Genomic DNA, 12741 nt, shown 5'->3' with positions numbered 1-12741 from the left:
AGCAAATTTCCCCATGAAGCTCCTGCCCTCTACTTACACTGCCATCGTAGTTCGAATCCGACACCAAGCTTGGCGAACGGTGCTTCGCGATCTTCATGTACTCGCGCAGTCGGCACGGGAAGGTGGTGTCACGCAGCTGGAGCAGATACGTGTCCGGTCCGTACTGGTAGTGGCTTTCCGACTTGAACGAAGCCGTCTCGTAGTCGGGATGGTTGTCCTTCGACACGTACTCCTCCCACTTCTTGCGCTTGTGCGGGATGTCGTCCACCTGCATCGGTGGTGGCGTGCCCTCGGGCGTGAAGATAATGCCCGGCGGGTACACCATGCGCGACGGATGGTCGAAGCAGCTCATCAACGGACGGCGCCGGTACCAGGTGCGGCAGGATGCGTTCGTGTACCAGTCTCTATAGTGGTAGTAGTAGCTGCGCAGCCGATCCGTACCGATCTGGTACTCTTCGAACGTACGGCGATAGATCACATCGAACCAGGAGTGATTCAGTGCGTCGCGAATCGTCATACGGTGCTTCTCCTCGTACACCAGCAGGCGGGTGATGAAGTCACGCGCCTCAGTCGAAATGTTCTCCCACACCGAGCCGATGAACGTCCACTTGCCCTCCTTGACGCGCGTCAGCGTTTCGCGATCATTACGACCCAGGAACGGGCTAACGCCACCGAGCAGAATGTACGTGATGATACCAACGCACCACATATCCTGTCCCAGACCGACACCGCAGCGATTGATCACCTCCGGCGCGACAAACTCGGGCATACCGTAGTCGAGCGTGTACAGCTTGTCATCCTCGATACGCCGTGCCAGCCCAAAGTCACAGATCTTCAGATTATCGCTACCGGGGTGCGCAATCAGCAGATCCTTAATGGTGAGTCCCATGTGCGCGATGCCGCGCGTGTGCATGTGCTCCAACCCGAGCAGCGCCTGGTACACGTAGATCGCGATCTGCCGCTCGGTGTAGTAATCGTACTTGAGCAGATTGTCTCGCACCAGCTCACCGCCCGATGCCAGCTCCAGGATGAGCGTGATCGACCGGTTAATGTCGTACGCGTCGTGCAGCCGGATCAGCTTGCGGTGGTTCAGTATGTTCATGATGTCCACCTCGTTGAACATGAACGGACGCAGATCGGGGCTGCCGTACATGATCTTGGCGGCAAAGTTACGCCCATTCGAACGGTCCGTCGCGTGGTACGTTATGCCCTGCGTGCCACGTCCAATCTCGTCGCCCAGATCGTAGAAGTCCTGGTACACCTTGTTGCGGGCGCGCACATACGGCGTGCGGTGGTGCGCATTGTACACGTAGTCCTCCTCGTTGTCCTCCACGTGCACCGTCACGGACGAGCTGATCGAGCCGATTGCGTTGCGCGCGCTGATCGAGTACAGGCCTTCGTCCTTCTTGATCGCATCCGTCAGCAGCAGCACACACGTGTCCGGCTCGTAGAAGATCATCTAGAGATCAGCAGGGAATGGAAAGGGAGGGGGTTCAGTTTTGTGTTGCATCAACGGTTCTAGTGATTCTGGAGCCGATTCCGATTTCGGAACCGATTCCGATGCCGGAGTTGATTCCGATTCTGAAGTCGATTCCGGAACTAATTCCGGAACTGATTCAAATACCAGAGTATATTTCAATTTTGAATCCGAATCGACTCCGGAATCGTTTCCAAAACTAATTCTTGAACCGATTCCAGAACTGATTTCGGAGCCGATTCCGATAACAAAGCCAAATTCGATTCTGAAGTCGATTTCAATTTAGGAGTCATTCGCGATTCCGTGGTCGATTCCGATTCCGGAGTCGATTGTGATTCCGAAGTCGATTCCAATTCGGGACCTGATTCTAAAGACAAAATCAGAATGAATTCCATTATGGGAATCGCTTTCGGAATCGAATCCGAACATGGAATCGGAATCGTATAGTTCCGATTTTGAGCTCCCACCACTAAGCAGTTATCTCTCTCTCTTCGTAATCTTACCTTGATGCGAGAAGACTCATGGATAGGCTGCCAATCCTTGTACCACTTAATATCCGGGAACGGCACACCGGTAATCTTCGCCTCGACGCGTCCCGATCGGCGCCCCATAATGAACACCTCCTCCGGGCGCTGCAGGAACCGCGGATACTCGCCCAGCTCCAGGCAGACGCGCTGCCGCACCGAGCCGTGCTCGTTCGTGGCCACCGCCTCATAGACACCGACGTCCCGATCGGTCATACGGTTGATGAACAGCGTCGCCTGTCCGTTGCGCGTGTAGCTGAAGCTATAACGGCCGCCCGCCTCAATGATCTGATCATTGAAGTAGTAGGTCATTGTAGGCTTCGGATAGCCGTACACGAACCAGAACAGGCTGACGTTGTGATTCTTCGTACCGTACTGGACCGGCTGCTCCTGGCGCAGAAACTCGGGCGCCTGTGCCTGATGGCGGTGCCCCGGACGCTCCACGTCAAAGTCGCGCGGATAGTGCGCCGACGTGTCAGGGCGGAAGTCACGGCCCGGCCCCAGGTATGGATAGAACACGGGCGGTTCCGGTTCCAGCTTCTGCCGGTACGTCTGCACGTACGGGCTCGGGTCGCTTACGCCGTACAGATTCTCGACGCGGATGCGGAACTTGTACTCGCGGAACGGTTCCAGATTGCGGACCTCGCACGAGCAGCCGCGGATGCCGGAACGGGTCGTGTGCCACTCGCCGTCCGGTAGTTCGATCATTTCCAGCTGATAAGTGACCGGATAGCGCGGCACGGTCGTCATCGAAGGGCGCCACGAAAGCGTCAGCCGCCGGTCGGACAGCTTCGAGATGATCGGCTTCTCCGTCAGCGGGTACGGTGGCGTGTGGAGCAGATCCTTGCCCTTGCCCTTCACGTAGCGACGACGCGGACGGTAGTCGGATGGTTCGAACTTCAGGTTAGCGTGGCAGATAGCCTCGCCCAGGTTGTTCACCGCCTTGCAGCTGTACCGGCCGAGATCTTCCTCCTGCACGTCATCCACGATCAGACGGGCAAGTCCGTTCTTCTCCGCCTCGATGCGGTACTTCTCGCTCGGCACCAGCCGGCGACCGTCGCGGATCCATTCGACCGTGGGCATCGGGAAACCGTCGACGCACACAGTCAGCTTCGCCTTCATACCGTCCAGCAGCGTCATATCGTTGAGCTTCTTCATGAACGATGGTGGCGTCGGCTCATCGCGCTTATCACTGCAAAAGAACAAGGACAACAAGCGTGGTTAGCATTGTGACGTCACATAAGATGAAAAAGAACTTACATTCGCGTAACGACATCCAGCTTCGCCTCGATGGTGCTGCTACCTTCGCGGTTCGTCGCCGTGCACGAGTACAGTCCGGTGTCCTCCGGGGCGCACTCCTTGATGTACAGGCAGACGCAGTCACCCTCGTACTTCATCTTGTACCGATCGTCCGGATGGATGGGCGACTCGTTCTTGTACCACTGCACCTCCGGGCGAGGCACACCAATCAGCTTGGCCGGGAACTTAGCCTCCAGCCCCGGCAGCTGCTGCATGTCGGAGAACGGATACACAAAGTTCGGCTTCTGGAACACCTTGCGCACGATGGCGGCGGCACGCGTTTCCGTTTCACCCAGCGGGTTCGCCATCAGGCAAGCGTACTCGCCCGAATCCGACATCTCAGCGGGCGTAATCGTCAGCCCGACGCTCTTGCCGTCGCAGGTCACCGACACGCGACCGGTCGGCTGCAGCGGTTCGCCGTCCTTCGTCCAGATCACTTCCGGTGCCGGATTGCCGGCGAAGCGGGCCGAGAACGTTAGCTCCTTGCCCTCGTCGGCCGTGATGTCGCGCAGCCCGCCCAGGAAGCTCGGTGGCTCCTCCGGCAGGGACGGATCGGTCGTGGGCAGAATGTTCACCGTCGCCGCGCTGATCGTTTCGCCGTGCTCGTTCGTCGCGATCGCCTGATACTCGCCACAGTCCGTGCCGGTCGTTTTGTCCAGCGCCAGCGTAAAGGCACCCTCGCCTTCCTCGGTGATCCTGTACCGATCGCCAGCCACCAGCGTTCCGTTGTGAGTGAACTTAACCGCCGGCTGCGGGTAGCCAATCACCTTCACGGTCAGCTTGATCGGGAAACCCTCCACAATGTTGGCGTTCATCAGCTCGCTGACGAACTGTGGCTTCTTGCCCTTCGGCACAATCTCCGTGAGCGAGGCGGACTTGGCATCGCCGTTCTTGTTCTTCACCTCGCACGTGTAGATGCCGGCGTCCTCGGCCGTCACCCGGTCGATGATGAAGCCGACCAAACCGTCCGGCTGGTTGATGAAGTTGATGCCGCGGATTTGACGCAGCGGCAGCCCGTCCTTGAACCAGCGCACCTCCGGCATCGGGAAGCCGGCGATCTCCGCCTCCATGTGCAGCGTGTCGCCCACGGTCAGCTTGTGGTCCTGCAGCGGGCGCACAAACACCGGCGGCTTTTGCTTCGCTGTTGGATGGGAAAACATGTGGAGAACATTAGAGTCGCTTACGGCGAAGGTTTGTCGTGCAGATGATACTCACGAGTGATAGCAACACCGCACTGCGTGGTCACATCACCACTCTTGTTCGACAGCACCAGCTTGTAGCAACCGCTGTCTCCTGGGAGAACGTTATCGATCACCAGGCGGCAGATGCCGTCATGTCCATAAGTGATCTTAACACTGAAACAACGAAACATGGGATAGCATTTAACATCTTTAACTTTCACTATCAACAACACAGCATTGAAACTTACTGATCGTCGGCCTTGATTTCATTGGAGTCCTTGTACCAGGTCATCTTTGGCAGCGGACTGCCGTCGACGATGCAGCGCAGTTCCAAACGGTCGTCCTCCTCCAGATCGAGCGAACGCTCCAGCCCCTTACCGAACACGGGCTGCTCGTTCTTGACCTGGATGTTAAACTTGGCCTCGGTTTCGCCGCCAATGCTCGTCGCCAGGCAGGAGTATTCACCCTGCAGCTCCGGTCCGAAGTGCGTGATGAACAGTTCGCTGGTCACCTCCGTGTCGCCCGACGTGACGATCTTGATCTTCGGCTCCTGCGACTCCTCGTCGATCTCCTGCGTGTCGAGCGGGGTACCGTTGTGCAGCCACTGGATGGCTGGGCGTGGTACGCCCTGCACCACCACCTTGTTGTAGACGTCGGCCCAATCGTGCACGGTAAGACTGTCCGGTTCCTTGGTGAACTTGGGCTTCTCGGCTACAGTGTGGAGGGAGATTGGGTCCATTTAGTATTGGTAGACCTGGATTGAATGGCGTATAGTCGTGTGTGATGACTTACTGTGTACGTTGAGGTTAGCGGTGGCGACCGTTTCGCCCTGAGCGTTGGAAGCCGTTAGCGTGTAGGTACCGTGCTCGGCCAGAGCACACGATTCAATCACCAATCTGAAGGCGGAAGTAATCCAGTTAGTAATCCTGTCAAATCTTCTCCCATTCCTCAAACACCCCACAACGAACGACTTACGTGTAGACTTCCTTCTCAATGTCCGCAATCACGTCGCAGTTATCGTTGTTGCACAGGTTCAGCCCATCCTTCGTCCAGGTGACCTTCGGCTTGGGGTTAGCCTTCACCAGCACCTGGAAGACGCCCTGCGTAAACGGCAGCACCGTCGTGTCGCGGAAGTTCTCAATCTCCGGCTTCAGCAGCACATCCAGCCGGCCGTTCGACTCGCTCACGTCGTACTTGTTCTTCGCCTGGAAGGTGTAGTCGCCGGTGTCGTAGTGCCGGGCCTGATCAATGTGCAGCGTGTACGTAATCTCCTTCAGGTTGTACTCCAGCTCCTTGATCTCCGTCTTCAGCACGATGTAGTCGTCCGCCTTCACCTCGTTGCCGTTCTGCAGCCAGGTGATCTCCGGCTCCGGGTCCGAGGTAAGCGTTACGGACAGCGTTACCGGTTCGTTCTTGTGCACGGAGATGTTCTGCAGTCCCTTCATGAACTTCGGACGGCGATATTCCTTGCAAGCTGCGGACAAGAGTTATGAAAATTTATTTTAAACATCGTCTTGCGATAAGCCCGATAAGAGAGAGGATGAGAGAGAGATACGTACGAATAACGGTCAGCTTCGCTGGCAGAGACTTTTCGCCAATGCGGTTCTTCACCACGGCCTTCCATTCGCCAGCATCCGCTTCCTTCACGTCACGGTTTTCGATCTTGTACGTCGTCTGGAGGGAATCAAGATCAATGGTTTAGTGTTCACGGACCGGTAGATGATTCTTCTGAACAGCTAGTGTACTTACACCCGAGTCAGTGATGCGGATACGATCGCTAGACTTAACCAGCTCGTCGTTGTGGTACCAGCACACCTCCGGGCGTGGAATACCGTCGGCTTCCACGGTCCAGATCAGCGGCAGCGAGTCGAACGTCGTCACACCGGCAATATCCGTCTTCAGGATCTCCGGCGATGCTGAATGGGGATAGTGGACGGCAAAGTGACGGTTAGAAGGGAGTGCCATAAACAGCTCAAAGATCGGCCGAACTACCGACCACTAGGCGGTTAGTGCCGGTATATAGTTACGGCTTTTGTGAGTGAAAATTGGAAACATTATCTTGAAGAATTGATATCATCATATGTACAAAAAAAAAGGTGGAAATATATACAAGGTACAGTAAAACTAGTGATAGAGATAGTGACAGGACAGACAAACATTAAACAGACAGACAGATTCAGAACATTAGCCAAGAAGACAAGGTAGTATTGCAGATTGTATGTAGTGCACTATTATATCGTGGCAAAAGATGGTTCCCGAAAACCAATCCAATATGTACAGAATTTAAACCATAGCAGCTACGACCTAACCTAGCAGACCCACTATACTCTAACATTGCACGCCCTAGATAGAACAGATCAGTGGAGCTAGTTGGCAGCTATGTACAACAGCTCTATCTACAACAGTGAATTGGTGTTGGTGTATAATTTGGTGTAAACAGTACCTTGGAGGATGTGTTCCAGGTACTTTACGATAACTTACCGATCGGCTTCCGGAACGTATTCCAAGCGAGCTACTTTTTGCGTAAAGGTTGAAATAAGGTAGTGTGTTAGTGAAGCAAACTTTGCAAAAAAATCCAATAACAACAATTTCATTTTCATGTTAACCAGGAAGAAGGTACAGGACCTCAAACACAAGGTAGAAAGGGGGAGAGTTCTTGTGGAGAAGGGAAGCAATCAATAGTTGATCATGCTGTTGTTGCTGCTGTCGAGAGGAGGCGCGTCTGCAGAGAATGGATTTAGTATTGTTCGTAGGCTTTGTGTGTGTATGTCTGTAAGTTTTGGTGTCATTTTGTATACCTTCTGGACGTGCCGGTTCTTGTGATTCCTCGCTAATAACAGCCTTTTCAGCACTCTCCTCCACAGTACCGTCCACAATCGTTTCCTTGACAAGCGCTTTGCTGCTGGCAGATCGTTTCTCCACAACCTCCTCCTTTACCGGCTCCGGTTGCTCTGGCTCATTGTCGATCACTTCCTGCCGTTCGAGCGTCTTACCCTGCTGCGGCGACAACTCATCCTCAAAGGAAACCTTCTTTTCAATCGATCGCTTACCGGCTCGCTCTTCGTACGTTCCCGACTCGAGCAAATTACCCTTGCGCGGAGAATCGGGTACGTCATCCACCTTTACGGCCTCCACCTTCGGCTCTTCGCACGATTCCTGGGAGATCGTTTCCTTTTCTAGCTCACTCTTGTCGAGCGTTGCATTGGTGGGAGTCGCCGGTACACTTTCGGTGCGACTTGCTTGACGTGACAGCAGCTGCAGCTCATCCTCCGAGGCGGAGTTGATCGATACACCGCGCGACAGCTTGCCCTTTCCACCGGCAGAATCGTTGTCGGATTCGAACTCCTCGATAAAGGTACGGGTGGCTGCATCGCTCGCGGACTGTTGCGACTGATACTGGCGCTTTTGCTCCGGCGAGGTGAAGGTGATCGTATCGATCTCTTCTACGTGCAGTGCCGAAGCGTGCGGTTTGTTCGGGTAGATGATCTTTTGCATCACCTCGATCGGTGATCCACTGTCCTCCTCGAAGATCACCGTTGTCGCACGCATCTGATGAATGGAGTGGGATTCTTCGGGACCTTTTTTGTGGTTTGGGTGAGGATATCATGTGGATGGTGTGTTGTTGTTTGTGGAGTGTCGGTCAATAACATAACACAAGGAATACAGAAAGGATACAGGGGTAATGTAAACATATTGGGACTGTGCTTGATTGTGATCAAGTGTTGCGATGACACTGGGATTTTAAGGATGTGTGGGAAGTATAGTGTTTCAAAGGTAGGAATCTTCATGCAGTTTTGTGCTTCGTGTGAAGGGATATTGGAAAGAAATGGGTCACTCTAAACCGAACAAAAATTACCTGTGACTATTGCTGCGTGGCTCTCCTCGGTACATACCGAGACCATGATCGTCTCACCGTGCTGACCGATCTTCATACACTCACTTATCATACGGTGGGCTTCGGCATTCTCCCCGGGGCTCGCTACAATGGCCTCTGCCGTGTGGAGAATGGCCGACACAAACGACAAGTGATTGCGTGTGTGTGTTTTTGGTGAAGGTGACGATTGTGTGTTTGTTGGACATATTTTGCAAAACGCAACATGATCACAGACAGAGAGAAATAGAGAATAAACAGGGTGATTGATAAAACAATACAACACAGGAATGTTATTTGTACAGAAGAATGTTGTGAACGTTTGCAAACTCCACATCACTTCGTAAGGTGAGGGTTGTTGCAAATCGGATTCCGATGCTATCACACCAAGACGTCTATATTGTTTGTCTATAAAACAAAAACAAAAATCACGACCACGAGGAAACAAGGATGCGCAAACACTTGCAGCTCTAGCTATGTACACGCGGCTGGCTTGCTTGTGAAGAGATCCTCTAAACACGCATCTAAACATCCAGCCAGGACTATGGAAGAGGTGGAACAGGAGAGCAGTGTCTAAAACATTAACACGAGCAGGTCTTGACCGGCAGTGGTTGTTACCCTGTTGTTCGGAGATTGGTTCTGGCGCTTTCAGCACGGGCGCTGGCACATCCTCGATCGTCTCCGGCACCTGTTCCGGTACCGCAATCGGTGCGGCAATCGTCACCTCACTGACGACTTCCTGCACCAGCGTGACCTCTTCGGACATCTCCACAGTGACGACGTTCGGTTGCACCTCCTCTTCTGCCGGTTCCTCGACGATCTGCTCCTCCTCCTCCTCCTGCGACTGGACCTGCAATACAGTTTCCTCCACCTCGATCGCTACCGTTTCGGTAACGAGCGCCTCCTCCTCGATCACTACCGGCGGCTCCCCGTCAGCCTGCTCTTCTACATAGACAGCTGCGTGTGTACGGCAAGCCGTGGGTATGTGTGTGTGTGTGTGTTTGTGTATAACAACACGGACGACACGATAAGCAGACACGCACACGATGATTTAGATGTTTTTGGGGAAGGCGCGTGATTGGATCATTACAAACGACAAACGAACATATAGAAGGATTATCACAATGTTTGAATCAATTTGTTTGTTGTTGTGTAGCTTAAAAACACTATCGATACAGTGTGAAACACAGTATTGTTACCGAAAACCAACATATATAGGCAGCTCCATAAAAGGTATAGCTAGTTTACAAAGAAGAATCGTTCAACTTGGCAATCAACTTCTTGCCTTCCAAATGGTTTCACCTATACTATAATGGGAACAAGAAACCTTGTAATAGCGCACACACGCGCACAGCGATACTTACTTTGAACAACGATTCGGCCCTTGGTCGTAGCAGTGCCCATCGAGTTGACGGCCCGCACCTCGTAGTCACCGGAGTCGGCGCCACGCACCATCGTCAGCGACAGCGTGTAGTTCTCGACGCGCTGCGAATCGCGCTTGATCGTCAGCCGTGCGTCCGTCTGGATTGGTTGCCCGTTCTTGAACCAGGTCACCTCTGGCACCGGCTCCGCGTAGATCTCAACCTCGAGCGTGAGCGTCGTATTCTCGTCCACGTCCGTATCCACGAGCGGTTTGCGCACCTTGGGCGAGCACTGCACCGTGGTCATGGCGCTCGTCTCGTCCGTGCCGAGCTCGTTGGTGAACCGGGCCTTGTACACGCCCTGCATTTCCGCCTTCACCTCCTTCAGCACCAGCTGGTAGTACAGGCCGTCCTCCTGGAACTTGTACTCGTTGCGCGACTCGGTAATCTCCACATCGTCGATGTACCACTGCACCTTCGGGCGCGGGTAGCCGTCCGCCTTCACCTCGAGCATTACGTTCGTTTCGCCCTCCTTGCAGGTGAGGGCGGTCAGCTGTTCGCGCACCTTCGACTTGGTGCTCACGTTGACCTGCGACTTTTCCGTCACCGTGCCGTAATCGTTGATGATGTCGGCCGTGTACAGGGCGGTATCGTCCCGGTTGGCCGCGTGAATCTTCAGCACGTACCGGCCGTCCTCGGCAATGATGACGGCGCGCTTGCCGTCGGCCACCACCTCCTTGCCGTCCTTGTACCAGCGCACGATCGGGGCCGGGTTGCTCTCGGCCTTCACGACCAGCTCGATGTCCTCCTTCTCGTTCACGATCGTTTCCTCCTGCAGGCGCAGGGTCGTTCGCGGCGGCGAGTTGATCGTAAACTCCCAGAACTCGGACGCCTGGCTGATTTCGTTCATCGCAATGATCTACAACGGAACAAGCAACGGACAAAATATGGTATTTTAAATGACTGTTTAAGTGATTTATAAAAAGCCTTGTCCTACCGAATAGTTGCCAGCATCCTCCAGCACGGTGTGATTGAACTTTATGATGTAGTAGTTCTCGGCGGTCAGGAATTTGATGCGATCGTCCTCCCGGATTTCCTTACCGTTTCGGAAGAAGCGCACGGTCGCGGCCGGCACCGCATTGACCTCGATCGACATCTTGTACTGTTCGTTCACCATCGCCGCCATATCGTGCGGTTTCGTGATGGTGGGAGGCGTCTTTACGACCAGATTGATAAACGTCGAGTCTTCGCCGAGCTCGTTCTGGGCCACGATCGAGTACGCGCCTGCATCGGACGGCTGCACGTCCTTGATGACGAGCGACACGGACTCGGCGTCCTCGTAGAGGAACTTGTACCGACCGCCGGGCTCGATGATCGTACCCTCGTGGCGCCAGACGATCTCCGGCTTCGGGTAGCCCTTGACCTTCATCTCGAGCAGCGCCTTGCCGCCGATTCGGGCCAGCGCTTCCCGCGACTCGACCTCCAGGTGCGGCTTGGATGGTTCCTGTATCAGCTGGTTCACTTGTCCCTGAACGGTCAGTTCAGCGCTACACTGGATATTACCCGAGGACGTCGCGGCAACACAAGTGTAAAGTCCAGCATCTTCGGGCTTGACGTGCTGGAAGACAAGCGCCAGCGAGTCGGAATCATCCGCCATCAGCACCTTGAACCGTTCCTCCGGATCGAACGCTACGCCGTTCTTCTTCCACACGAACTTCGTCTTGTCGTCCAGATTATCGAGCTCGGAGAACAGATCGAGCTGGTCGGCCACGAGCAGCTGGGCCTCGGTCTTGGTGGTGCCGAACTTGTTCCAGGCGGTGCACGAGTACACGCCGCAGTCGCCCTTGTGCACCTCCGGGATGATCAGCTCGTAATAGCCGATGTCCGCCCGGTCGCGGTTAATCTTCATGCGCTTGTCGGTGTCGAGAATTTCCTTGTCATCCTTGCAGCTATATCACAGGTTGGCAGAGGCGTTGTTTACGCATATTCGAGTTGGTAGGGGTGTGTGTGGGGAATAGAATTAAAGAGCAAACATGCACGGGTTGGCGTCATGCAATCACTTGGAAGCTTGTCTACGTGGTTAGCATTCGACTACTAACGTGGTCGGGCGCACGCCCTCTTTTTCTATACTTACAATCGAACCTTCGGTGCCGGATCGCCCTTCACCTTCACCATGAAGGTGAGGTAGGTCTTCTCGATGACCTCCGTGTCCTTCAGCTGAACCGAGAACACCGGCGAGTTGGACTCGGACATTGCCTTACGCTGTTCTGGTGTCACTGTGTCATCAAAAAGATTGGAGATTACACTTAGAAGCGAAGATGGTTGTATGAAAAAAGGCAAAACTTACGTGTTTCAACGATGAGCTGAGCGGTACAGGAGGCATTCTCCGTACCGTTGATGGCACGGGCCGTGTAGATGCCGCTGTCCTGCTCACGGCAGTGCTGGATTTCGAGCGAGTACGTAAGATCATCGTTCTCCTTCGTGATCACACGGTCGGCTAGACGATCGTCGAGCGGCTTGTTGTCCTTCAGCCACTGCATGTTGGACATTTCGTCCACCTGCACAGTGAACTTGGCATTTTCACCCGCTGTTGAGTAGGGAATAACACTGTGTTACTTGCTACGCTTTGCAAGAACTGCACTCCAAGGGAATGTGTGGATGGAAGGAACACGTGAAGGGTAGAGTAGAGACCGGATAAGGAGTATACTTAGAACACTTTGAAGTGGAAAGAATGGGAACTTAATGTTTATTGAGAAGGAAAATATTTCCTCGAGCCCATTTGTGGGGGTTTTGGTTGGAAAGAAAATGGACGGACAGAAGCGTCACACAGACGGGGACGGCACAGGACAAAAACGGACACTTACACGGACGTCACTGTAAAAAAAACGTGTGTACTTAAAGCGTTGAACTCTACAAAGCTTGTATCTACAGAAAGCAATACGAATTGGAAGCCTTTCCTAAAAGGGGACTATTGCTCAAGGCTTGGGTTTTGTGTAGTCTCACGTTTGACCTATGAGTTATGTAAAGG

At 53.9% G+C, this 12741-nt stretch overlaps 1 protein-coding gene across 8 annotated transcripts in view; it reads right to left on the bottom strand.

Moving 5' to 3' along the window:
• LOC1276165 (obscurin) overlaps positions 1–12741 on the bottom strand; it is a 67290-nt gene that overhangs the window by 3386 nt on the left and 51163 nt on the right. For 6 of the 8 annotated variants that reach the window (XM_061652168.1, XM_061652167.1, XM_061652172.1 and 3 more), the window contains 15 exons: positions 12061–12300; positions 11848–11989; positions 10711–11662; positions 9717–10632; positions 8338–8472; positions 7280–8059; positions 6231–6397; positions 6041–6155; positions 5457–5955; positions 5274–5377; positions 4730–5192; positions 4516–4655; positions 3262–4441; positions 1981–3193; positions 38–1459 (listed from right to left, as the gene is read on the bottom strand). In XM_061652168.1, coding sequence (XP_061508152.1) covers positions 38–1459; positions 1981–3193; positions 3262–4441; positions 4516–4655; positions 4730–5192; positions 5274–5377; positions 5457–5955; positions 6041–6155; positions 6231–6397; positions 7280–8059; positions 8338–8472; positions 9717–10632; positions 10711–11662; positions 11848–11989; positions 12061–12300 — 8468 coding nt within the window. Of the gene's footprint in view, positions 1–37; positions 1460–1980; positions 3194–3261; positions 4442–4515; positions 4656–4729; positions 5193–5273; positions 5378–5456; positions 5956–6040; positions 6156–6230; positions 6398–7279; positions 8060–8337; positions 8473–8970; positions 9310–9716; positions 10633–10710; positions 11663–11847; positions 11990–12060; positions 12301–12741 lie in introns of all 8 variants that reach the window. The other 2 variants (XM_061652170.1, XM_061652171.1) reach the window with 2 other exon arrangements.

Source organism: Anopheles gambiae, chromosome 2 (genome assembly GCF_943734735.2).
Source record: "Anopheles gambiae chromosome 2, idAnoGambNW_F1_1, whole genome shotgun sequence".
Classification (NCBI taxonomy): domain Eukaryota; kingdom Metazoa; phylum Arthropoda; class Insecta; order Diptera; family Culicidae; genus Anopheles; species Anopheles gambiae.
Note: the sequence above shows the minus strand (reverse complement) of the source record. Positions and strands in the feature narration are given on the sequence as shown.